Raw genomic sequence first — 27,819 nt, 5'->3', positions numbered from 1 at the left:
GTCTGGATTCTGTTGATTCTGTCAGGATTGTAACTGTGACAGTTCACCTCAAAATAAAAAAAACAATATTTTTCCCTTTTCCTGTTGTGCCATCATTTTCTGATTCTGGAGTCACCAAATACTGTTACTTTCGCAGTGTTTTCTGCGTAAGATCCTGACGCCAAAAGCAACATTTCGCGTCCCCACGATACAACGCTGGAGGGCATCGCAGTGGTATTATGTGTTTTTATTACTCTAAACTCGTCAAATACATCCGCAATTAACTTAAACATACGAGTGCGACGAGAAAAGCCACCTTCCGCGTCACACTGGAATGTGGCTGAACGGATCAGATGAGCGCGCTCGGACAGAACTGGCGCCGTTGTTAGGGTTAGGGTGCAACGCGCACGGGTGGCATCACTTGAGAATGCGGCAGGACGGCACTTGTCACCGATAACCGCGTTTTATGAGTAGCATGAGTGCACCTATAGGGCGGGCAGGTCGGGAGGTGGTCCATTAACAACTGACTTTCGTGCATGACGCAGAAGGTCACTGACAGAGCGGCACCATGTGACGAGTTGGGATGAGAACGTGTTGGGACGGCATCTTCCACGGCAACATGATACGCCGCTGGACGGCATCCGGTTAAAATGCTGCCAGTAATTATGTAATACAATGAGCATGAAGGTCCCTGTAGGGTGAGGAGGAGGGTGGTGGATGGATACAACAAACCCCGGACTTTCTTGAGGGAGTCAGTTGTTCACTTCCTGTTTGATTGTGATGGCTTTTTTTAACACCATGTGTTTCTTTTGCCTCATCCTAACCATCCGTGCCAGCAGGTGTGTTTGTTGACATCCTGGCGTTGGTTGCCATGTGCTTTTGTTGCCTAAACTTGGCCACATGCAGCATAATCTCACCATGTGCTTGTGTTGTCATCACTGCAGCAGCATCGCTGAACGTCAAAAGCAGAGGTGGAAGGATATCTAGTAATATACGTAACATGCAGACATGACGTCCACTGCAAAGCGGCAACATGTGACAACTTTGGATAAGAACGTGTTGGCCGCGCTATTTATCAGTCTAAATAATTTTGGTGTGAGTTGCAGTGTTGGAGATATCGGCCGTAGAGATGTCTGCCTTCTCTCCATCATTACTGAACAAGATGGCACCCAATTTGTGGTGCTCAAAGAGTCAAAAAGATACATTTAAAAAAAACTCAACTGCATTGTTTCTTTCCAAAAAGCATGACCTGGTTATTCAAGAAAATCCACAGACATATTTAGATAAGGTTGGGTAAAGATGGTGGTCGTGATTCAAAGGAACTAAAGTTGACTGTTAATGTGAGGCGACAGCAGACTACTGTGCCACAGAATAAAAATAATCATAATAATGGGGTCATGAGGAGGAGCAGCGATAGTTTAAATTTCTAACCTCTATGAATGAATCTTTAGTGGCCGAGCTCAGCTTTAATCTAAACTAAACTGTGGAAATCCTGCTCTTGTCTGTGGGACATTTGCATAATCCCAGCATTGTTCCCGCCATTGTTTACCAGCATTAGCCTCTTGTTGAGGTGAGTTAGTAATGGCTCCTGCTGATCACCCCCCCCCCCCCCCCACCCCACACACACACGCACACACACACTCACACACTCTTGGCCCTGACTGGCCCCCTCCCCTCCTCTCCGGGGCCAGATGGAGGGCCCCTCTCAGGCGTGAAGGGTTTAAAGAGCCGGGCTTCGGGACAGTTAATGGCACAGGTCCATTCAGCTTGAGTGTTGCTCAAGGTCTCGGGGCTGTCGCTTTCACACCGCGCGCACAATGTGTTCACACGGTGGCGGCGGCGCTGAATAGCAGCACGCAGATGCAGGGAGGTCTCATCAGCCGTCGTCGATGACGCATGTCCCGCACCTGTTGTGTGCTGCTGATGGGGCTAAAAATACCCGGAGTTAAAGGAGCATACCGCTGCTTTTGCTTGTTTTGGTTTTCTTCAGATTGCTTCACGTTACATCATAGCATCTAGCAAACTTCTTTTAGAGGTTAAGATGCATTTAGATTGTCTCCCAATTACTTAAACAGGTGGGTTATCATAACAGATTTGCACAAATCTTTGACAATATTATCGAACTGTTGTTAAAACACAATTGCACATGACTGTGTTTCAACTGAGTGATGTTGTGCGACTTCTTCTCTCACGATAACACCCATCAGCAGCTTTATTTCTACTGCAGCCACCACACTAACCGTCATTATTTCCAATCCAAGGCCACATAGGTGTTATGGAGCCATAATGGAAAGGGAGTGGTCACATATGAGGGATTGATGGGAGCTGATAGTCCACTATTTCACAGAGGAATTGTGGATTTAAAACTTCAGCAATAAAACTGGATGTTGACAAAGAGCTCAAAAGCTACCACAGCTTCCTCCACTTTAGACTTTCCGGCTTTCTCTTCCCTAAATCTTGATACACACTGCGTGAATTTTGGGCTTTCCTAGACAAAAAATACTATTATGAAAGAAACATGGCGTTATCTTTGGTCGCGGCTCTAAAACGGCAGTTCTATGTCGCAGTGAGAGAGCTTCAACGGCCGTTTAATCAAAGACATTTTCCTCCTCCTCTCTTTCTTCAGACTTTTTTGACACAAATAAATGCTGCTATAGCCAGGGTTCGATTTGATTGTTTCCATTTTGCTCTGATCACTATAGCAGCGTAGGCTGATGATGCACGCTGACGATATTTTGTTAATGTGTGTTGATGTTGCTGGATGTAGGTCATAGCCTGCGATTCAGAAGGCGATGTCATTGAACAGCCTGCATACATAATACATGCATACATTTATTAAGATTAATGTTGCAGATTGTAGCTTCAACCAAACTTATTGCAGCGTTATTCAGAGAAGATGCTCTCACTTTAAATGTGTTCTTACCTAAAATGTGTGATCTGGTTCTCCAGCAGAGCCATGAGGCGACTCCTGATGGCCTCAAAGTGCTCCTTCTCCTCCACGGTCACCGTCCCCATCCCATCAGGCCTGACGGGACACAAGAGTGACACACAGGAAACAGTCAGCCGACTTTCAGCTTCACCTCCTGACTACAGATCACAGGCTGGAGGTAAAACAGAGAGGGACTGTCATTTTCCCGCTAATGTTCCTTATTTAGAAAATACTAAATAATTACACTATGATGTCTGCATCCCGTTTTACAGTCAGTACAGATAAAAGCATCTGTTACAACACTGATCAGAAATGTGCAGTTTTGCAATACCAAACATAAAATGACAGCAACAAATGTTGGCAGTACAACTCCTAAAAATACTGAAATGCATTGTTGGGGAAGCTACTTTGAAACTGGAGTTGGTGGAGCAACATGCTGCCGCTCACCGACAGTTAATCTCCAACAACACCACACTTTTATCGAATAGCTACACCACAACTGTTGAAAAAAGAGGCCCAACACACTGGTGCTATTTTGCATCAAGTGTAAAAGCAGCAATGGTTAAGTCATTTATTTGAAAAATGCATGATTACTTTGTGTTGCCATCAATCACACAGCAAAACAGTTTCGTTTTCAGAGACGGCTCCAATGCATTCTTTTTTCTACAAACTACTGCAATATAAACTTAGTTTCTGCTCCGGTGTTGTTCATAACACTTTACCTCATACAAATGAAAACCTGCATTTTTTGCACACACCACGCTGCACCATATTGCACACATGTATGTAGGCATGAATATACATCATGTCTATATTTTCTTCTTTCTATTACCTGATTATTTAATTTTATGTATTATAAGTTTTTCTCTGTTTTTCTATTCTCTTTTTTCTCTTTGTACTTATTCTCACCGTGGGCATGGAGAGAAACGCAATTTCAATTCCTGTATGTCTAACAAACATGTCAGAACTGACGATCAAGGTGACTGACTTTGACTGAGGCAGGTTTCCATTTACCCTCAAATTGGGCAAATTAAAATTTAAACATAAAATATGCCTAATGATAACATGAAATACACGAAAAACATAAAAAGCCATATTTCTCAAAACTACAACAGAAACACTGTTTCTGGCTTTTATAGGTCACGTGATGCTATGGCTGTGTGCCTGTCAGTGAGAACTGGTTCCCTCGGACATTTACATCTTAAGACCACACACTCTTTCACTATACTAATGCTAACATGCTGCATTTGTATATTTGAGAGTGAATGGCTTTTGTATCGATGGATCTGGAGGAAGAGCGGGGAGGAGGCTCAGTGGTTCGATCTGTGACTCTTCAATAATTCCCCTCGTCCTTGGCAGGATACTGAGCCCCCAAACGGCTCCCAATGGCTGTGATGTCGCTGAGTGAGTGCGTGTGAATGTTAAACAGCGGTACATGGTATGGCAGCCTCGGCCGTGTATATGAATGCGGCATGAAGTAAAAAAACAGCTTCAGTAGGGGCAGGCGATTTATCCAATTTACTCGAGGTATCGCGGCTTTCTCCTCATGCGATATTTAAAATAACTATATCCCGAAAATCAAGTATAAAAGGTCAGGTTGTTTTTAATAAGCCGTCAGTGTTTCGGTTCTCTGACTCTTTTCTGCAACTCTCACAGACACACACACAAAGCAGGGTTTTTGCAGAGCTCCAGACTGTGACTATTTAGTTGCATTTTGCGACCACAGGCACAAGTGCGACTTTCAAATATTAGTCTGTAAGACTACAAATACGAGCCCATTTACCATTTACGTAAAATTGAATCTCAGGCCACATTTAGATGAGCATGAGCACGGAAAAGTCTTTCCTTTGCATTTTTAAAGAAATCTGCCGAAATCCTTTACATGATAACATTGTGAGAACAAACAAAATGCATGCAAGGCCACAGCTGGCGGTGTAACTTTGTAATAACACACCACAGAAGAACACAGAAGAAGAAATTAGGGGTGGTGTTTTCAAAAATTACACACTGCACACCAGTTTCAGAAGTGTGCATTTTCAGGCCCCAAACCTAAGTTGAACGAAAGGCCAAACCGCAACAAAATTTCAATGTTTCATGCAAGAACCTTTACCATGTAAACGGCCCCTCAGGTTATAGGAAGGTGCACAGACCTTTCCCTCTTTAGAAGAGAAATGTGAAAACACCTCCCTAATGACAAACTTTACACAAATACAAGTCAGTATAGTCAAGGTCAGACATTTTAGGGGACATAAACAGAAGGAAAAACACATCTTTGAGTGGAGGGGATCTTTGAATATAAGCCAGTTTCTCTCTTGAGGTAAATAAAGGCCTTTTTCCACAATTTGAGAATGTGAAATATCAAACGTGAACTCTGGATGCTGAATCTTTGATATGCTGTTGACATTTCAGCACAGAAGTCCTCTTTATTGAGACCTCTTCACTCCACATAACGGGAAGAACCTGCACCCGCTATAAAAGGCGCTGAACATCAAGAAATCTGTCATGCGAAGGTGAAGTCGGTGCAGGAATCTTCATTTGTTTTTTCATATGAAAGCGTGATGAAAAAAAAGAAAATTCAACAAAACGTGAAGTCTTACAAGAACAGCTCAGGCTGCTTTTCTGTCTCTGGTTTTTCTTTCTTGCTCCAACAAGACGGACTGGCTTGTTTTCACCAAACTAACTGATAAAGCAGCCAAACTCTCCACGCTGACCTCAGAGTCAACCAATCAAACAGAGAGCTGCTCAGGCTCCTCTTCCTCCTCCACAACTCACCCGGCCGGCAGGAGGAGAGTCCACAAAGAAAAAAAAACTGTTAGTTGAGCGCTTCATTAATGTTTGTAAAGCTTTCATTCCCTTCTTGCCTTCGTCTGAATAGGCACTCTGGCAAAAAAGGGGAAAAAATGCAATCAGTACCCAGAGCGACCAGCCTTGACTTTCTGGGCTTTGTCTGTGCAGCTGAAAGAGAAAAGCACCCTCTCCAAACGGCACTCGCAGTCGCTGGAGGGAAGAAGCGAGGAGGTTGTCTGTTAATGAGTTGTTCTTATAAAAGCCTCCGCTGGTTCAGCCCCTGACCACCGCACCTCGAGTACCAACACCGAGCTCCTCGCGGCGCGTTCCTGACTCTCCACAGTCGAAAACAGAAAGAAAAAAAAAACGTGACGAGAAAAGAGAAGCGGCAGAGAGGTCTGAAGCTCTGCAGAGACAGAGTCAGGTGAGAGGAGGATACTGAACAGCCAGCGATTAACCTGCTGTCAATTTTCAATTATGGAAATAATGACATTATTTCAGCAGGAAGGCGAATCGCTGAGAATAAATTTCATTTTACATGAGAACTCTGACAGAGCCAGCATGAACACAGAAAAAATACACAGCAGAAAGATATAATCAAGCCTTGTAATAATTAAAATAAAATAAGCAACATCTATTCAATGTATGTATGTGTCATGTAATTTAGGATAAGATAAAAAAAATCCTATAATAGTGGTAATTTTAATGTAATGAAAAAACATAAATTAACATAAAATTACCTGAACTATTAATCAATAAATTACAGAGAAAATATTTTAAACGAAATATAGTAAATAATGTAGAATCTATTTAACGTGGAAAATACATAAAGATGAAACTAAAGTTTGTGCCATTGCATGTAGAAAATAATAAATACATGCACAATTTTTTAAATTTTTTTTAAAAATTGCAGAAATTGCTTTAACTAAAGAATCAACTGACATCTACTATAATAACGTCTAAACACAATAAAACAAATCATATTAAAACAAACACTGGAATTATGCAAAGATAACCTACATACAGTGTTTAAAATAAAAAGTAAATAGGCAAAAAAAAAGGAAAAAATATGAAATACTAAAGTGAGATAAAATATAGCACAAAATAAAATTAAATGGAAAGTAAAATTATAGAAAAATTATAAATATGTTAATACATACATGAAATTGCATAAATCAAAAACAAATTAAATGTAATAATATTATTATTAATAATAATACATCATTAAAATAAATAATAAATTAAAATAAATGATTTAAATAAAATTAAACTCAAATATTAAAAAAAAAAAATTAAAAGAACTGAAAGAGTCAAATAATTTTAAATTAAAAGCAAATTGCTTTTGGCACATTCCCTTCTCAGACGAATCTCTGGGAGGAGTATGTCGTCGGAGCAGGTTGGCGTTTGAAGGGCGGGGGTTGTGGATGAGGTGCAGGATGACAACACAAAGTGGTCACGTATTGTGTGAGAACATCAGCGCCTCTCTTCAGCTCCACTCTACTCCATTTGTTTTGTAATGAGAGGCAGCTTTCTCTGCACAACGGCACTTGTTAGCACAACTTCTAAACCCTGTTGTTCCCCAAATCTGTCAATTCATTACCACCACCACACCCCGCCCCCACCCCCCTCATCACAACCCCTCCACTTCCCACAGCCCCTATTTAACAAGCACCAGTTAATCCTGAGGGAACATAAAGCGGAGCTGTTGGGAGGAGCGTGTGCGCTCACTCATGTAAAGGCGAGAAAAGCTCGCTTTCATGTCGGAGCAGACGAGGGCCTCGCTGCGCTGAGGGCCCCTGCGTGGACAAATTAAGACGTGGGGTCTTTGATGGACGGACGGATGGATGTAAAGACAGAGGGATGGATGGCCTGAGGCTCCAAGCCCTCACCGTTAACGCCAGCTGTCCTGTAATCTGAGTTGTTTATTGTCTGTTTTCTGCGAAGTGGCCCAAAATAAATCTGACTGATCAGTTTTGCAGCTCTCATGTTACACTCTGAGTTTCAGTGTGAAAGAGCTGCAGCTAAACTTTTACTGTTTAGATTAAAAAATTAAACCTCCAAATGAAATACTTCTTTATTGTAAAGTAATTTTTTGGAGATGAAGAATTCTGCACACTATCTACACTTAAATCCAATTTACTGTATGTTTAGTGCAATAACACTTATCGGAGGGTTACTTTTCAATGAATAGCCTAATGCCTGGGTTCTCAACAAGAGGTCTGCAACCCCTAGGCGGCCTCCAAAATAACCGCAAAGGGACGGTCAACTGTTCATATTTTGATTTTTTTCCCCTTCATTAACAAGCAAACACAAATCTTCGTGAAAGCAGACTTTCCTCCCTCACCTACCTGAAAAGCAAATACACGTCAAGACTGCATCCTGAGACTGCACGAGGGTCTCCCGTAATGGACTTCCAAAATCTTAAATAAGAGTTTGCAAAATGTCAAAAGTTGAAAACTAACAACAGTTTGGGCTTTCTGCTTGAAAAAGTTACTGAAATAATCAATGATGAAAACAGTTTTGGTTTGCGTGTATAGCCCACCGCGAGTTTTGCAGCTCTCGTGTTACACTCTGAGTTTTAGTGTGAAAGAGCTGCAGCTGAACTTTTACTGTTTAGATTAAAAAAAACCTCAAAATGATTCATTTCTTCTTTCTAAAATGTTTATTTGGAGATTAAGAATTCTGCACACAGTTAACACTTAAGTTCAAATCTTTACATATATATTTTCAATAAATAACCTAATGCCTGGGTTCTCAACAGGAAGTCTGCAACCCCTAGGTGGCCCTCAAAGAAACGGCAGAAGGGCTGTCAAACTACCATTTGTTCTTTTTTTTTTTTTTTGCCTCAACTTCTTCTGCACAATTCCTCGATTGCAGCTTTTGTACATACTTTGTGTTCTTTATATTCAATTTGGCATTTCATATTTTTATATTGCTTCGATATTTTTTATCGTTTTCTATTTAAAGTTACAATTTTTAGACTTTCTTTATGTTAACTGTTTTGCACCAAAACATCAAGTCTAACGCAATTTCAGATATATACTTAAGAATTATTTTCTCAATCTACCAGTTTCTTGCAATTTGTGAAAAATCATTACAAAGTTGCCCCTTTTCTATGTTTCAGATTCAGAGTTTGAAATACTCAAAGGCATCTGAAAGCAGCTCCAGGTTTCAAAGGGTTAAACCTCAGACATAGTGCTGCGTCTCTAAAGCCTGAATCCAGCTGTGGATGTATTCGACACCATTTGACTAATCCTGTAATATTAGATTCTTCTATTTTTTTTTTTTTGCTTTATGGCAACAAATGCAGAGTTTCCCACATGATCATAATGAATTTTTCCTCGGGGTGATTGTCGGGTTGTTCACAGGCTGCAGGGAAATAAAAAGCACGGTGTTTTAAGGTGCTGGTTTAACCTGCACAAAAATCTAAGATTTTAATTCTAATTCACTAACTTTTTTTTTTCATAGCTGACAAAATACTGACTGATTTAAAAAAGACATCCTGCTGCCTGAGAATCAGATGTAAAATGACTGACTGGAGAGGTCATCCTTCAATCAATAACACGAACACAGACTCTTCCTTCACTTTCCGCTGCGTTTCTGTGAAAACTCCAGAAACAAACATAAAGGCAGAGAGAAACGTCTTTCTGATGGGCTGAAGGTGGTTTACTCAAATCAATTCAGTGTGTTGGAAGCTGAAATATTTATTTTCCTGCGATCTTCACAAAGAGCTCATCAAGAGCGTTCAAACGACACCTGAAACTCAATCTCCCCCCCAAAATGTCACTCACACCCTCCACTTCCTCCGAATCGAATTACGGCGGAAAAACTAATCGGACGAGGAAGGAGCTGGCAGGAAGCCAGACGCGAAACGCAGCGAGCGCGTTTAAAAACGCAGCACAGCGTTGGTGTTTGGGTTGGTAGCTCTCCTCGCTGAGCCCTTACATCCGTCAGATGTGCGCTCATGCTCGGGCTCACACGGCCGAGCGGGGAGCGATGCGACAGCTTGTCGGGGTTCAGACACATTGTTGCTGCTAAATGAAGCGAGCGCGTTGGAGGCGAGGCTGCTGTCAGTGGCGCTCCGGGGCCGAGGCGAGCGAAGGGGGGGGCGAAGGAGGGCTCTGCACACTCAGGTTTGTGTGTTTACAGTCGATGTGTCTCAAGTGTAAACGTATCCGCCCACGGGATCCACCAAACCCTGCGGCTGTTTGCTTCAGTTGACGAGAGTCGTCATGAGTCGAGCTCGCCGAGCGGCGTGGCAGGGTACCGGGTGTGGACGCCACTTCACCTTAAGAGGTGTGGAGAGGAGATTAAGCTGAGTGGCAGGTGATCATGTGTGTCACCGTCCTCCTTCCTCATCACCTCGATGCAGACGGGGGGTTGTTGTGTGAAGGGTTGGGGGAGGTAAAAGCTCCTGTCACATCTCGTGTCCGTGTGGCGTGGATGGCTCGGCGAGGAGGAGATCGGACGTGACAGGTGAGAGGGAGGCGAGCGGACCCCCCACCGGCTCTGGTAATGCTCCTTTAACCCCGATCCCGGTACAAACACATCAGACCCACATGGACCAGTAACAAGACGAGTCAAACGTGTCATCAGGTGGGTTTCTGTTAACCTTCGAATTGCGCCAAATGAAAATGCAAATATAAAACACGCCTCGTGAAAACACATAGACGCAGGGAGGTGTTCGTCCTAAATTTCTGACCCTGGATTTCCACCGCTTGCATGTGCGTTGTGTCCGCTGGATCAGCTGGCGTGACAAGACGGAGCAGTTACTTACAGACTCACGGGCTTTATATCATGACTGAAGCTAATTATTAATAACTCAACATCCACATCCATAACTCCCGACATGGTGTTCCTCGCCATTTCCTTTCTACTGTTGTCCTTATAAAAACAATGCGTTGTGTCATAAATAATTTTGTGATTATCCACCTCTGTAATTATCTCGTCCACGGTGGCGGCCGCTCCCACGTATAAGGGGCTCGTCTTTCCATTATCGCTCACATGTCGCACCTCTGTGGTCTTCTATGGGAAATAATGAGCGAATGCGGTGGCTGCAGCAGAAATAAAGCTGCTAATGTTTTGGGCATCCATCATCTCACTCAGTAGAAACGCAGTCATCCTCCAGTTGAGTGTTACTGACATTTAGAAAATACGGCTTAAGTTTTGCACACAGGCCCAGAAAGACTTTTCCCCATTAGATAACATGGGGAAAGAGACGTCTGTAAATCAGTAAATGTTTTTTTGTGAGCATCAAAACCCACGAAACGTCTTCTATCCCTGTCTGGATGTTAACCATCCAGTTTGATAACATTTGGAAAGTCTAAAAGAGCCACAAGATTACATTTTTTAGACGACCATTCGGCTGCCGTTAATCTCTACTACGCATGCTCTAGGGCCAGTAGATCCGGGTATTTTACACATTTCTAAACCCGGAAAAAGAGATTTCTTTGCTTCATGCGCCACTGAGCAGCTCTCATAGGAACAAACGAGGCCCCGCCCTCACGGCTGTATCCAGATTTCACTATAATACATCCATGGCTCTGACTCTTTAACGCGTATCGCTCAGTAACGTAACGACGTGATCCTCTCTCTCCTTCGTCTAAAACCGACATAACGGCCGCGGATGTCTCGTTAGCTGTCAATCTCGCTACTTCCACCATGTTGCCATGTTACACGGGTTAAAGAGCATGATGAACAACTTAACATTAATACGGGATCTTCAGCGTCCGTCAGCATGTCCACCGTGTCCGCGCCTATTTACAACAGCCAGTGAGGAAACAGCAACGTCACACCATCAGTCACACTGAGCAATGATGCGACTCCATCGCTCACTCACTGAGTTTTGTCTTTTTAGGGCATGTGGCCTCACACGCTGCAGTCCGGCCAACAAAATTAAAATGCTTCTGCTAAAAAACAGACGGAGCTGCAACCACAGGACATCAGCAATAATGCTCCTTTTACAACCCACGGGAACTCTGGACAACGCAAAGAAAAGAAGCCTCATCTCTGAAGCACGCAGAGCTCAGCTGCGTTGAAGCACAGTGAGCAGAAGTGGAGCTAACAGGATTTTTGAAGTCTAAAAAGTACAGTCACGGGTAAAATCACACAAAGATTTGCGGTTTTGTTAAGAAAAGCACAATCTGTATTTATCGCCTTCAAGTATTGGTGAAGTACTCTCCTGTTGATCACTCCGTGGCGTCTCTCTTTGTCCTCTCTGCCTCCCGATGTAGTTTTGTCTCCTCGAGCAGCCCTCCAGGGAAAACTCGAGTTCTGTAATTAAGTTTGTTTTTCTTCCACCTCCGAGCCTGCCAGCCATCCAAAACCTCTTTTTTTCCCATCCACACCCACTCAGGCAGCTCCAGGAGCCCTGAATAGGCATCAATTATTCAAATTAGAGCTCCAACTGACAAAAAGCCAATTGCAGTAACCCCTCCCCACCAATTTATATCTGGCGATTTCCTGGGGAAGCTAATCATTACGCTTTCTAATTGACTAAATGAGTCGACAAAGAGAGGAAGCACAGATATCAGTAATTACCAGCCGGGCAGTCGAGCAGGGGAGTGAAGTGGAGAACTGAACTGCTGGAGAGACGCTGATGCCAACAAGTGGCTAAAAGACACTGCTGCTGCTCATATCTGGGCCGGGTCCCACTCAGCTGAGGCCCTGTGCCCCCCTCAGGCAAAATCAAGACAAATTTGCATCCCCACCCCTCGCCGTCATCCACTCCCGGTTACATTTTTTAGCTAATTTTTGTTTGCATTTTGGCAAACTGTCGCCATTTAAAGTATGCCGAATTAGCTATCGGCAGTTCCTGTTTGCAGTGGTGTCGCGGATGAATGGACGGCCACCACTGTGATTTTTATGCTGAAGAAAACTTTAAAATGTAAAGATTCTCAGGCAGGTTCTGCAGTTTTGAGGACTAGCTCTGCATATTATTTAAAGAATATAGTATTTCATTTACTTTTTCCAGTCCAGTCTTTTTCTCACTCTGAAGTTGTCAAATACTGCCACTTTTGCAGAGTTTTCGGTGTGAGATCCTGACACCAGAAGTCACTTTTTGCTTCAGCACGATACGCTGCTGAATTTTGACAGCTAAGAAGGCGGCTGGACTACGGCTGGGAGATATGGCTTTAAAATATTTTATCAGGACACAGGACAGGACAGGACAGGACAGGACAGGTCTGGACTTGACTCAGGAAAAATTCACTTGTTACAGCAACTTACAGATAGAAAAAGGGTTGAATCGAAATAAATATGACCAAAAAAAATGCAATACTCAAAGAATAATAGAAAAATAAAGTAAAAATACTAGTATTTACAGTAAGAATAAAGACTATATACACACAGGATAACTGCACTCAGAAAACTGTAGTACACACAAAGTGTGTATTACTATTTTAAGTATGAAGTGAGTATAAATATAATTGCACATAGGAATGAAAAAAAAGAACATTTCATGAAATATTTCATTAAAAACGGTTATAAGGAAGTTAAATAAAGCACTTTGATAATGAAATGTTAAAAAAAGTTTCTAAATAAAATAAATAAAGCTATGTAATGTACATACACAGAAATGATCAAACACACAAAATGCATCAATGCTCTGAATCCTCACATCCTGGTGACTCACTGTGTTTTATTATCTGCACAAATACTTCTTCATGCCCATGTTGCTGTCAGTTCCTGAAAACAAAGTTTTGGACAGCACTCAGCAGTCCAGACTGTGAGTGTACGTGTGTGGAAGTTTGGACATTTGGATTCAGCCTCTGTGTGTGTGTGTGTGTGTGTGTGTGTGTGTGTGTGTGTGCGTGCATGCGTGCGTGTGTGTGTGTGGGGCTGAAAAAGAGCATCTGTGCTCAGTAAAGACGTACAGAATAGATGGAAAAGGTCAGATTACAGTCTGCTCACAGAGCTGTTCTGAGTGTTCTGAGTTAGTTGTTGCTTTACGTGTAACGTATTTGCACGTATGTTCAGTTTTAATGTTTGTTATGTTGTTAAAGTAAAACAAAGATTATGTTTCTCTATTCTGCAAATCTCAGTGTGGTATTTTACCCTGATGGGATACTGTTTGGGTTATTTACTTACTTCCTAAATGTGACGCAGCTCCTGTTGAAACACAGAGGCTTTTTTGGTTTTATTGTATGGAGCGCTTTGTGTGACAGTTTTTTTGTGTAAAAAGTGCTGTACATGTAAAGACTGATCGACAATATTTTGATTGTTTGATTTTAATGTAAAAACTTGTTAGGTTCCAGATTTTAGTTTCAGTTTTAGTTTTGAACATGCCAAATAAAATGAAAGAATCAAAATAGAATATAATTACAAAAACAACATCAGAATACCCCAAAATAAACAAAAAAGGTATTCCTGTCCGGAAGGGAGTAGGAGGAAATAAATACTTATCAGATCCTACACCCCCAACCTTATAATATAATACAATATATATAAAAACCCCAATATTCACCATACACATGTTGATCGAATTAAATTAGTTGTTTTTTCTTTTTAATTATTTTACTACTTTAGAGTTCTTATTATATAATAAATTGTGTATGATATTTACAGAAGTCCTTTTTTGCATTAAGTACTTTTACTTATCATACTTAAAGTACATTTTAAACAAACTCACTAATACTTAAGTAATGTTTTCAGTGCAGGGGCATTTTTTTAAAAACATTTTTTTACACTGTGGTGTGAGTACTTTCCTGAAGTAAAGGATCTGAGTACTTCCTTCACTCGAGTCCTCTACACTGCCGTGGGAGCGATACGGCTGAGGCTCCGCAGACGTGGACAGAAACGTCACCAGCTAATGTTGTCGCTCGCTCCCCTGTGATTTCAGGGACTATTTTTTTGTGAGTCGGTGTCGTACCTGTTTCCGTGGACGTGGGAGGCGCAGAAGGCGTAGCTGTAGTGCAGCAGCGTGGGGTCGACCAGCGCGTTGTTCTCCGAGTAATCCATCAGGTCCTTCAGGTAGCTCAGGTGACGGTGGCAGCCTCGAACGCCGTACCGAGCGCAGTACTCATCCAGGACGAACACCTGACCAGGACTGAACCAACCCTGGAGACGCAAACACACACCACACCTGTCAGACTACACGTGACAACAAACACAGTCTGAAGTCCCGCTGGTGTCCCCGACACGCTGCAGTCTCTGTTACAGCTGAAATATGACATTTTATTATTTAGCTCATCTTAAAACCATCATCAGCATCCTGTTAGATTCAGTTGCTTTTGAGTTGCATAACTGAAGTGTAAACACACTGAAATAAACACACTTTACATCCTCGTCTGAATTTCTTTCTTGGAAAAAAAAAAAAAAAAGATGCTGCACATGACTGTAACTGGCAGTTTTCAGCTGGGACTCTCTGTGGGACCAAAGTACGAGAGCTCGTCTAGTCCAAGCTCACATTTCATAACAATACTACAGAAAATGACTTTTTCACACAGGTTTTTCTGACGGTCTGATGAGGCGTTGCCTAAAAAAGGACATTTAGGAGACTCCAAAAGTCATAAATGAAGTAGTTTTATAATGAAACTTCAAAAAGTATTGTTGTAATTACAATAATCAAGGGGATTTTTTTGCTGTTGAAGCTTAATTCAGAAAAAACAAAACACTATCTATCATGTGATGCACATAGACTGAAGCTGTGGTGGTCTACAGCAGCCTGGCTCGTCTCAAATGCGCCTCTAATCAGACGGTGGCCTGGACTTCAGCAGGAAACCCTGACGAACTGTGAACAGCAGTTTGTCACAAACTCTGCTGACGGCTGAAAAAAAACAACTTAAAGACACCACAGACTCACAGCTTCCTGTTTCCATGGAGACGTAAACAAACTCGGACCAGAACAGATCCGCAAACTCAAAACTTTCTCGGTACTTTACAACAATTAACCAGACAAGTGTAAAGGTTAACCCTTCGACTATTAATCCTCCGGTACAAGTTAAAAAAAAGAAAAACACAGAAAGGTGTGGAACATCCTGAGATGTTCATTAGCTCATTTATCCTGCGTGTAATCACTAAATTAGGCATGAAACTTACAGCGCTAATTAAGGTTCCTCACGGATGGAACATTAACAAATTAGCACCTCCAACGAGCTGACGCCACACACACGCACGCACACACACACGCACACTGACAGCCGAGGCTTTCCGCCCGGCGAAACAGATGAAAAGACGAGCTGCAGAGAAACTGTTTCATTTCCTTCAGAGCAGATTGTTTCTGCAGCAGATTATCTGCTGTTTGAAAGACTCACTTTCTTTGATAAAATGTTAAAAAGTCTCAAAGATTTTACAGCTCAGATATCATATCATATGAAAAGCATATTGAACTGTACGGTGAAGCTGTTTATTATCCTGTTGGGAAAAAAGGCTGCAGCCATTTTTGGTACTAAAAAAGAAATAAGCTGCTGAAACGATTTGATATCCATTTCAAAAACTGTCCTATCTTCTTTAAAGAAACACTCATTCAGTTCATAACTATAACTTCCCTTATTGTGACCATACCTAATATCCCTCTGTTTTAATAACAGCCTCTTGACTGTTTTTTTTTTTTTATCTCGAGGCTTTTATGGATTTTTTTTACACCTAAACTAATAAATGAAGGTATTTGTGCAGAAGAGTTTAATTTTTTTACTGTCACAGTTTTAGGGATTATATTATATATATATATTCAACGTTTTAAGATCTATTTTTGCTCTTTTACTTTGTTGCTCTTGTGTTTGTTTCTTCAAACTGTAAAGCTATGAACTGCAAATAAAAGGTTAACAGAGTAAAATAAATGTCAGACACCCATGCAGCCCCTCCCCCGCCCCCTCATGACATAACCAAAATCAAGAACATAGAAAACATTAAAACACAAATAATAAAATAGCAATGTGAAACAAAAACATGTGAGCGCGCAAGTTCAAAAATGCAGTTTTCTAATAAGGGAATAAAATGCGGAGAAGAGAATTAACTCATTTGAGGATATAAAAACTTAAAAGAATAACCACGTGTGTAGGCAGATAAGACGCTAATAAAAGAAATAATGTCGTATAAAACAGGTCTTTTCAGTCTGGCTTTTATGTAATGTTGTTAATCACGGACTCGAGGCGACACAGCGAGGACGGCGCCCCTCCGTTACTGTGTAGAACGACTCTCAGACCTTCAAGTTCCTGCTAATTCACATCTCAGAGGAGCTCTCCTGGACCACCAACACCACAGCAATCGTGAAGACAGCAGCGTCTGCACTTCCTCAGGCTACAAACTGGGACAAAAAATCTGCTGGTGGCGCTCCATCGCTCTGCCACTGAAAGCACGCCGGCGCTGAGCTGAAGGCGTAAGCCATCACAGAGTGGTACTCTGAGTGCTCAGCTCACCTCCGCCAGAGGGTCCCTGAAGACACCTCCAGCTCCTGCTGCCGCGGCGGAGCCAGAAACATCATCAAGGACCCGCCCGCCCAGCACATCACCTGTTTGACCTGTTGCCCTCTGGCAGGCGCCGCAGGTCCATCAGAGCTCACACCAGACTCAGAAACAGCTTTCTCTCTCTGCGCCATAACAACAGTGAATAACACACACACACACACACACACATCTGCCTGTGCAGTAATATATGTTATATGATATATTTTGTCATATTGCACAGCCTTGGGGTTGTGTGCGTTGCAGATGCTGTTTTTTCCACTCAAAAGAAATAATTACACCAAAAACACTGACTTTAAGTAATTTAATTACACGTAGATTTTTCATGTATTTTTATTACAGTAATTTAAGGTAAAGTATCATGTTAAATGCAGTAGTTTAATATCAGGTCGAGACTATTTGAACAAATTAAGCAACTTAGCCAGATTTAATTCAATTAAATTAATGTAAACTTTTACATAAAGCGATCAATAAAGCAATCTGATCACACTGACTTAACTCAAATTGATTAAATCGAGTTTATACAAGGCATATTTCATTGTGTTTAGTTATTATCATAAATAACTTTTGATTTAATTTAGTTATATTTTACTCAACAATATAGCTTAATTGTTTTTAAAAAATTTTAAGGACTTCTAATCTTTTTTTATATATATAAAAATGATTGCTGACTGATTCCCAGCAGCCAGTGTTATTTTTCAACAAGCTTTTAAGTAATTTCTGTCACCAAATTAAATTGAAATTTCACCAATTTCTTCGTAAACGGTTGACTGGTCTAATGTCTCTCTAGAATAAAAGCACTCTGAGAAATGATTTCGGTAAGTTAAACTGTATATAAGATCATTTAAGGACTTGAAATCAGACGACAGTATTTTATTTAGACTCTCGCAGACATGCTGCTTCCTGTCGGGGTTAACTGGACCTGGCACGTTTCGGCTCTGCAGGCCTTTTAGTGTCCACACCCCTCCTCCTCCTCCTCCTCCTCCTCCTCCTCCTCCTCCTCCTCCTCCTCCTCCTCCTCCAAGTTCCCTCCACTCTTCAGTTTGTTTGTCGTTTTCTCCAGCTTCTTCCTCCATCTTTTCCTCCGTCTGTGAGCCCGAGCTATTAATATCACACCACGGGGAGAGAGAGGGGCCTGTCGACGGGCGCGAAGCGACAAGATGTTCCTCTGTGACAAACAGATGGCGAACTCCAGTCTTGGCGCTGACCGCTCAATTAGCGGCTAACGAGCCGACTGCCTCGTTAGCTCCGTCAGCCGTGGCTGCACGTATCCGTGTCAGAGCGCCGGGCGTCCGCCGCCTCCCTCCAAGGAACGACATGACCCCCAAAAAAGTGAAATTGGCGCGTGGCGTCGAAACACCTCGGCTTGAAGCTCGTCACTTCGCTCCAGACGCCTGACAGGAAGCTGAGAGTGAAACGCCGAGGAGCCTCAGGCTGATTTTGGCCCATAAAACCATTTTTTGCTCCAAAGATTCTTGTGACCCCAACAGTCAGAGATTTATCACTCTGTCATCAGACTCACATTTCACAGTACTACATTTTCAAGAGCAGCTCAATTACTCCAAAATATTACGAATATCAGTGTCTTTGTGATCTGAAACTGTCCCGTCTGCAGAGGGACGACGTTGGAGTCCAAACCTCAGTCTTTGATGGTCGCTGATTATTGGGGCCAATATTAAGCATTTTGCAGATTACCTGTATTGGCATTTTATTTTAATGATCACCAATAAAATGTATTAATTGAAAAGTGCAAAGAAAGTGTCAGCATGGGAGGAACTTTTACTTTGTAAAACTTTAGGGACATATTTTTAATATTATTTTTTTATTCACTTGACTTTATAAAAAAAAAAAAAGTTGCTGGGAATTGCTGTATACAATGTTGAAATTTTTAGTTTTGATTAAACATTTGCAAAAGGCATTTAAACAAAGTTTGTTTTATCCCAAATTCTAAATGTTGACAGAAATATCTGTTATAAGTGTCATTAAAATATCAGTCCACCTCTCGTCTTTGAACTCCGTAAAACCTGATTTTAGAAAAGACTGATTTTAATTTGGAGAGCAGCCATCAGCACGTGCAGCTGGACGTTCTTAATTATTCTAAAGATTCACATCACAAATGTGTTGTTTCTGGTGGGATCTGCTACTTAACCCTTTGAAACCTCAGTAAACTGGCTTGATTCTTTCAAAAACATGTAGAAGGCAACAAGCAACTAAACAAGACATGGCTCAAAAGTTAGTGAAAATTTAATTATTAAATAAAAATAACAAAATACCTGAAAAATAAGCAAAAAAATCTATAAAATAAATTAAAAGTTAAAAAAGAGAGAGAAATTGCTGGGAAAAATTTTTGTACTTTAATTACATTTTTTGCGAAAATTATTGTAATTATAGATATTATTTCTGGGGACATTTTCCCTTTTTAAAATACTTTTTCTTATAATCCTCCCTCTTTTTAAAAACATTTTATTTGGGAAAATTTCCATTCACATTTGATTTATTTTTTGCAATTTGTAGGACATTTCTTGCCAAACTGGTCATTGCCTTTTTCCCCCAATCTTTTTTGAAAGAAATTAAACCAATTAGCTCAGATTTTGGGGTTAAATAGTTTGCAAACAGCAAAACTAAAAGCAAGACAAGAAAATGCATTAAAGTAGAATCACTGAGCCGTCGTTAAACCATTTTCTAGTTCCATCTTATCTAATTTTTTTTTTTTTTGGTCTTAAATTTATTTTTTGCTGTTTTTTTAAAAACATTTTTGGCGGACAATTTAATTATTATAATAAATAAAATAATTAATTTAATTTAATTATCATTTTTTGCTTAAAATTTCATCTTGAAAAAAAAAAAACATGCATTTGGAAGGTGTTTTTTTTTTTTAAGTAAAGTAATTGTTTTTCTTATATATATGTGTATATTTATTAACAGAAACGTAACAATCACCGGGAACCTTGAGATTTGAAGGAGCCGGACTGAGTGATTGTATTAGAGTCTGACAGTTCGAGTTGCGTGTCCTCATCCTACAAAAAATAAAAATGGAGACAAAGATGTCTGGAGATGTTTTAGTGTCCGACACTGAAGGCAGACTGGACCAAAGGGTCAGAGTTACGTCACAGTGTGGATTAAAGGAGCGTGGAGAGGTAAACATGTTGTCCAGTTCACTGCTCATTCTCCATGATCCCATGACCCTTTTCCTTCTGCTTTACTAGCCAGAGGTTTAGGGAGGACGCAGGGGTCCTGGGACGAAGACAAGCTGCTGATGATCCGACTCATCAGCTGACTTTCAAGTTACGCTCGATCCTGCAGGACCTTATTTCAAGTTCTTAAAACTAACAAATGTATTATTTAGTTGCCAAATTTAAATTCCAAAGGCTACTGATTTTCTTACTTATATATATATATATATATATATATATATATGCTATATGCAGTGCTAGACAGAAAACCCAAAACTCACCATCACTGCAAAATTCTTGAGACATCCTCACACTGTCCGGCCTCATAAGGCAGAATTCATTTTAGGTTGAAATGTTGTCTTTTGGTTAATTACATGTCCATTAGGCAAGGGCGGTATCACGGTATTACGGTATACCATTTAGAAAGGTATGTTTCTCGATACTGTCATTAATACTTTCTATTAAACTCGTATGTAGTGCACAGCAGGCACCACCAGAGTTCAGTCTCTGGTCTCTACTAGTGGAACAGACAGCTTAGCTGAAAGACACAGTGACACCTAGTGGTGGAGGGAGAAGTTACAGGACTGCAAACAGCCGGTGGCCAGAAGGCAGAGATAAACTTAGGGAATAACTGCGTGTTTTTTTTTTCCATCTAACATGGAAAATTAAGGATTTATTTAGACCAAACCAGAGCTGCTGTTTGTTAAAACAGTGGACTTACTGATCAGATTACTAGCAAGAGTAACCAAAGCAGTTTGGGTGAGTTTTACTTTGTTTCTGTCAAATTTGGATGAAGTCTGTTTTATGAGTTAACGAGAATATTGAGCCTCGTCAGTCTTGTGTTTCTGTGTTATATATGGAATATAGGTGTCAGATTATTACTTTCTTATCATTTTATGGGTTTCTATTGTGTATTTATTGATCTGAAAAGCCCACCTGTCATCAGGGGTTATATACCATATACCCCAATTAAATTTAAAGGTATGAAGGTATGAAATATTACAAGCCTCATGTTCATGTTGTGAGATATAAAGACTGCTTTTCTTTTTATATTTTGTGTGACAATCGCTCCAAAGTTCTCATATCAAACTTTAAAGACATAACAATCGTTTATAGTTTCGGATTAAGCTATTTCAAGAATTTCTTTCTCGTCTTCCCACCTACATGGACGAACCACTTCAGCTGGAACTCACTGGTATTTAACCCTTCAATCATCAGTGGGAACTACACTGATCCTGTCAGCAGGACTCTGGGCCCCAGCTACAAACCAAATTTCTGCCTAATTACTGTTGTTGTTGTTGGGTTCAACTCTTTGTGAATAAAATATGACCCCGTCCATGACATGAATCCAAGCCACTTCTCAACAGATGTCCCTCACGCCGAGGCACTGGCCTTTTCTCAGAGTGTTTGGTGAAAAGGGGCTCAGGCTGGAACACAAAGCCCTCGAGTTTTCACAAAAGGCCGAAGGAGAGGAGCTAGAGGGGCGGCGTGAATGATCGGTCTAATTGCAGAGCTGGAAAGAGTCCTGGTGAGGCAGGTAGAGAAATGAAAGAGGCACAGATGTCACTCTGGTGCACATCTCATTCTGCTGCTTTTTATTTCTTTTTAAAGACGAGAACACAACGCAAAACATGTCAGGGTGAGCCGACTGCTACGGATCTGAGCTTCACAGTCTGATGACGGTCTGTGCGAAAAGGTGCCTACCGTCCTTTAAAAGCACAAATAACTTAAAATTAAAGGTATTTGGTTAACGAGGGCTTCCTGTTATTGTTTGATATGCTGACCACTTTTAAGTCAAAGCTAAAAACGTTTTCTACACTGCCTACTCCACCTGGTAACGACTGCAAACTTATTTTAATCTTGATGTGACGTAGAAAATCCCGCTTTAATGTGAACACGAGGACAAAACTTCACAGAAAGGTTCAGGATTTACAATACAGATAGAAAAGTATTTAAGTAAGTTTAAGTAGTAAAGTGAAGTAAAAGTAAATGAAGTCCCCAGTTCCGAACACACACACACACACACACACACACACACACACACACACAGAGTTACTTAGCCCCCCCCCCTTCCCCCCCCCATTGAGTCAGCCCAGCAGTTGTCTATGAGGGTCATGTTCCTATTTGTAAAGTATTGATTAGAGCGTTTATCCCCTCAATCAGTGTGAGAGAGGCCCCCAGGCTGGACACACAGGGGGGGAGAGAGGGAGGCAGGGGGGAGAGCGCTCTGTCTCACACAGGGTTGTTCACTGATATACTGAACACGGTACTTTTAAGGCCGCCAATCAAATAGGATTAATCTTAGCGAGCACCGACTTAAATGAAATCGACCGGTGCCAAATTTCAGAGTTCTCTTTTCTTACATGCTTCAACATGATGCCCCCTTAAATTAAAAGTGCCCACTGTGTATGAGACCCTCACACGCTCCATCTCTGCTTCTTATTTTACTGAATATTTAAAGTTAAAACTGCCAATAAAACAGAAATACCGCCACACGTGTGTATGCCTCTGCGCACCGGTCAAGTTGAGCTCACACTCAGCATCTGTGAAAACACGGATGCTTCACACACATCTCTGCAATCAGCAGTTTCAAGATCAAGATGGTGTCACCAGTTCAGCGTCTGACCAAAAGTCCCGGTCAGTTCCTGAGTGTGATACGCAGTGACGGCCAGACTGTCACAGTTTATCTTTGATGTCTTTGATATAAAATGTCAGAACTTCACAATTTTATCCCATTAGACATTTGTTTGTATTTTGAGAACAGGATTTGAATCATTGCCAAAAACATGTTTTCTGAGGTCCGTGACCTTGACCTTTGGCCTTCGACCACCAGATTCTAATCAGTTCATTCCTGAGTCCGAGTGGATGTTTGTGCCAAATTTGAGGAAACCTACTCCAGGCCATCTTTAGATATTGCATTCATAACAATGAGGTGGTCACAGTGACCTTGACCTTTAAACATCATATTCTAATCAGTTCATTACTGAGTCCAAGTGGACACTGTATCAGATTTGAAGAAATTCCCTCAAGGTGTTCTTGAGATACAACATTAAAGTCAAGGTCAGCTTGACCTTGACTTTTGACTATCAAAATCTAATCAGTTCATCCTTGAATCCACTCAAATGTTTGGGCCAAATTTTAAGGTGTTCTTAAGATATTCCAGAGACAAAAATGAAACACAAAAGGTCACAGTGACCTTCATCTTTAAATCAAAATCAGTTCCTCCTTGAGTCCAAGTTACATTTGTACCAAATTTGAAAATGTTCCCTCTAGGTTTTTTTTGAGATATTGTGCTGACAAGAATGAGACAGATGAGGTGAAAGCGACCTTGACCTTTGGCCTATGACCACAAAAATAAAAAAGTAATGTAATGTAACACAGCTTTCATTTCACGTTTGAAAAAGACAGAAGTGAGAAGTAAATACGAAGGTGAAAAAACGGCACCACCGTCATCAAACAACAACACCTCCCAACCCTCCCGCCTCCCAATCTGTCTGTGTGTGTGTGTGTGTGTGTGTGTGTGTGTGTGTGTGTGTGAGACGACGTGTTGGTGTTAACGTACCAGGCAGGAGAAGGAGTCGTTCATGCGGTGCTGCAGAGTATGTTTCTGTAAAATGGTGAAGAGGGCAGCGTGGTCGAGCGACAGGGGGTGGAGGAGCTGATCTCCGCAGCTCCGTGTCGCTGAGACGGGTCCAGACCTGAAGAGGAAACACAGAAAAAGACGAGGAATCAAAGCTGAGTGTCGCATCAAAGATCTACAAAAATCTGAGTTAAAATAAATGTTCACAACTATTAGAAAACCGAGTTGAAAGCAGCTCAGTCTGAAGATAACAGACTGGTGAAGCACTGAGTCCTAAAACGCAGAGGTCCTTTTGCTCCTCCGGTTCGCTCGTCTCAGAGTCTCTGGGTTAAACCCACTCGCCACCTTTTACAGATTTACAACAACAGCCGCACTCGAACTTGTAGATTTATCTGTTTATGATATTTTTCGATTGTGTTTTTAACGTGTTTGTAGTGGTGATGTTTAAGACGTGCGACCGCGTTGTAGTTCGTGTATAGCCTAAATAGTCGAAAATCCCCAAGTGTACAAAAATACGTCACTCTATAGCATTTCTGCAGACTGTGTGGGCAGGTCACGTTTTGAGTGACGCCTCCTTGGATCCCACCTTTGACATCTGTCTCTGGTCTCCACGACGACAGCCATGAAGCAAAGCAGAGCCAGCGTGGTGCAGCTCTATCTGTTCCAGCCCTCTGACTCTGGCTGCGTTTTTAAATCTAATCTGTCGCTCTGCACTAAAATGAGAGAGCTGCTGTTGTTCGAAGCCACAGAGAGCTTTATTTCTACATTAATTAACAAAAGGTTAAATTCATCACACATTCACTCCTTTGCTTCTCCATCTTCCCAGACAGAGTGCCCAGAGTCGCTCAGGTGCACAACATTGCACGTTGCACAATGCTCTGAAGGTTTTTGATGATTTAGGTTCCCGGAGGCTTTAAAATGTATGAAAAATTCTTCCTATATTTTCCTATATTTTGGTGAAACCTTTGAAGCTGCAGCATCTACGGTTGATCGTAAAACTCTCTGAATACTTGCGATGGCGCCTCCAGCGAGAGAAAATTCAAAATATTTGAGGAAATATCGTCCTGGTGGAAAGAAAGGGGGCAAGAAAGACAGAAAAAAAGAAAGAGAACTGAAAATTGTGTCCTGAAGTTAAACGTGTGCACAGATTTATTTGCACGGTGCCATCAGCTAAAGAGGTGATACATTAAAGTGTTCAGATTCGCAATCATTCACGCCTCTTTCTGCGCTCAGCAGTGTAGTGAACACACACACACACACACACACACACACACACACACACACACATTGGCAGCGTCACTTCTCAGTGCTGTGGTTAATAGTTCCCACCTCGGTTGGCTACAGATCCTCTGTGAAGCTGTCAGGACTCTCAGCTGACACAAAACACTCGCCAACATGGACGACATGTGAGGAAAACACTGGAAGTGACTCACAGAGTCGAAAAAAGCAGCCAGGAATAGAGCAGACGACAAAACGCCACCCATCAGCCTCACGTCCACATGACGAGAAAGGCAGATTTTTCACTTTGTCATGTGTTTTAATGACGCACCAAGCTAAAATTTGGGTGTTTTTACTTGATAAATGACTTAATATGAGTCAGTCAGTGATCTACAGAGCTGCACGTCTCCTGACAGACAGACAGACTGAAACCTGTGTGTGCGGACTGATATTAATATTTATTATGTTTCAGATTATTTTTAATAAATAAATCCAGGACTCTGTGGAAAGCAGCAGCAGTACTGAGTAAATTATTTTGTGCAAAAAAGGTAATCTGGGTGATGGAATCTGTTAACCACGTAACAGACACTGTAACCACACAGCTGACATTTTTGTAATCAAATTGCTTTTTACTTGTTCGTTTGTTTTGCTGTTTCTGTCTATGTTTTCTTAAGTTTTGCCTCTTTTCACTTTTTTTTAAACTATTATTATCATTATTCTATGGGTATCTTTGTGTATCTTTTCCTTTTTAAAGCGTTTTTAAATTTTTTTTTAAATTAGTGTTAGTATTTTCATTTTCTTTCAAATGCACAAATGGAAACTAAAATATTTTTGGAACTGGAATTGTACAATAATGTGAGCATCAGTTAATAAAAACATATCACTGTAAAAAAACACAAAAAACAAACTGATTTTTACTAAAAGCTTGGCAAAACTACTAAACTTTATACAGATTTTTTTTTATGATGCATTTAGTTATTTTAATTGTGTTGTAATTCTATTCAATTCTATTTTTATGATATTAAATTGACTACTGGTTTTTTCTACCATACATTTTAAACAGATTTTGTTACTGGATTCATTATCATTTCTCATTTTTGATTGTTTATTTTTTATACTTAGTTCATGGTTGTTTATTTTATTTAGACACTTTTATTTTTCTTATTTTTATTATTCAACATTGACAACTTGTTTTTATCAAATTTTATACAGTTTTTTTAAACCATTAATTTATTTTGTTAATTTTTTTAATTTTTCAAATATATATAATTAACTCATTTTCAGATTTCTAACATATTACACTAACTTTTGCACTTGTTCACCAGCATGTGCAGCTCCTTCAGTTTGGGGCTGATAATACTGCCTGCTGCTCCCACATTCATTTGATCTGAATTCAAAATAAAACCCATTTACTTTATTCTATCAGTGCCCACGTTTGTGACGTTTTCGCCTTTCATCAATACTTAGTCAGACAACTGACTGTACAAACGTAAAGCATCAGCTTTATAAAGCTGCTGCAGAGTCGCAACACAGATCTGCCAAAAGTGAGGCGGATCCTTACGAACAAGGCAACATTCGAAGAGGATGACCATTACAGATGTGAGCAAAAATGTCGATAAAACACAATATGGAGCCGACTGTGTTTCCACTGAGCGATGTTCTGCGACCAGTAACCATGGCAATGGATGTTTAAAACATTAGCAGCTTTATAGCTATTGCAGCCACCGCACTAGCCGTCCTTATTTCATTATCAGGCGTGTTATGCGAGCGATAATGGAAAGGCGAGCTCCTTCTACGTGTGAGCGGCCACGTATTAGGGATTTCTGGGAGCTGATAGTCAACGATTTCACAGAGGAATTGTGGATCTGCTCAACTTTTCAGCTCTTGTAGCACATAGCCATAGCATCATGTGACCTAGAAAAGCCAAAAAAAAGTGTTTCCATTGCAGTTTTGCAAAAACTGCAACACCACCTCATGCAAGCATAAAAACTTTTTTTCTGATTTTTGGGAGTTTTTGCAAGCTTGATGTGTTTCCATTAGGCGTGTTTCATATTTGCACAATTTAGTATGTAGTTTAAATTCAGGCAGGCCACCACGGATAAAAGTGAGGAAGTCATGATGAAAATTTCCTCTTCACCATAGTGATTTGACTTCGAGCATGCTATCCCTTAATTATTAAAAGTCCAGAGATGAAATGAGGAAATGACAACATTTTTGGTGCCTTTCAGCCACCATGCTGCCCTGCTTCTGTTTTTCGAATGTCTTCAAATCCCATGAAAAGACAAAAAGCAGCAATGTGTAAGTTTGTCTCTCAGTGTCTTTACCCCGTCTGTCTGTGGTTTTCAGATTCAAGAAAATTTAAAATCGTTCACCTCACAAATATATAGTTAATTTAAAAGCAAATGTATTAATAAAAAGTCTCGGTAATTCCTGAAAACAGCTGCTCATTGTAGTTTTTATCCAATAAAAAGGAGTAAAAAGTGCATTTGTTGGGGACTATTTTCATCGGCGAAGTAATCCACATTTGGTGCTCGAGGGAGTGTTTGTAGCAGGACGATGTGTGTGTTGATGCTAATGAAGAGACGTGACACAGTTTGGCTCACTGATGTGTTTTTGGTAAGAACTGAGCTCTGCAGCACAAAGGAGGAAGTTACAACAGGCTGCGATAAAGAAAACTAAAAAATATAGAATACGATCAGAATTATACTGTGACTAAACACTGAGCTAATGAGTATTTGTACGCAGTAGTAC

At 40.8% G+C, this 27,819-nt stretch overlaps 1 protein-coding gene across 1 annotated transcript in view; it reads right to left on the bottom strand.

The window, feature by feature from the left end:
- The window catches only part of cadps2 (Ca++-dependent secretion activator 2), a 187,322-nt gene that overhangs the window by 34,682 nt on the left and 124,821 nt on the right, over positions 1-27,819 (bottom strand). The window contains 4 exon segments of the mRNA XM_042496456.1: positions 2,903-3,004; positions 14,565-14,752; positions 23,833-23,909; positions 23,912-23,968. Coding sequence (XP_042352390.1) covers positions 2,903-3,004; positions 14,565-14,752; positions 23,833-23,909; positions 23,912-23,968 — 424 coding nt within the window.

This window comes from Plectropomus leopardus, chromosome 11, assembly GCF_008729295.1.
Source record: "Plectropomus leopardus isolate mb chromosome 11, YSFRI_Pleo_2.0, whole genome shotgun sequence".
Taxonomy (NCBI): Eukaryota; Metazoa; Chordata; class Actinopteri; order Perciformes; family Serranidae; genus Plectropomus; species Plectropomus leopardus.
The sequence above is the reverse complement of the archived record's forward strand: the minus strand, read 5'-3'. Positions and strand labels throughout refer to the sequence as shown.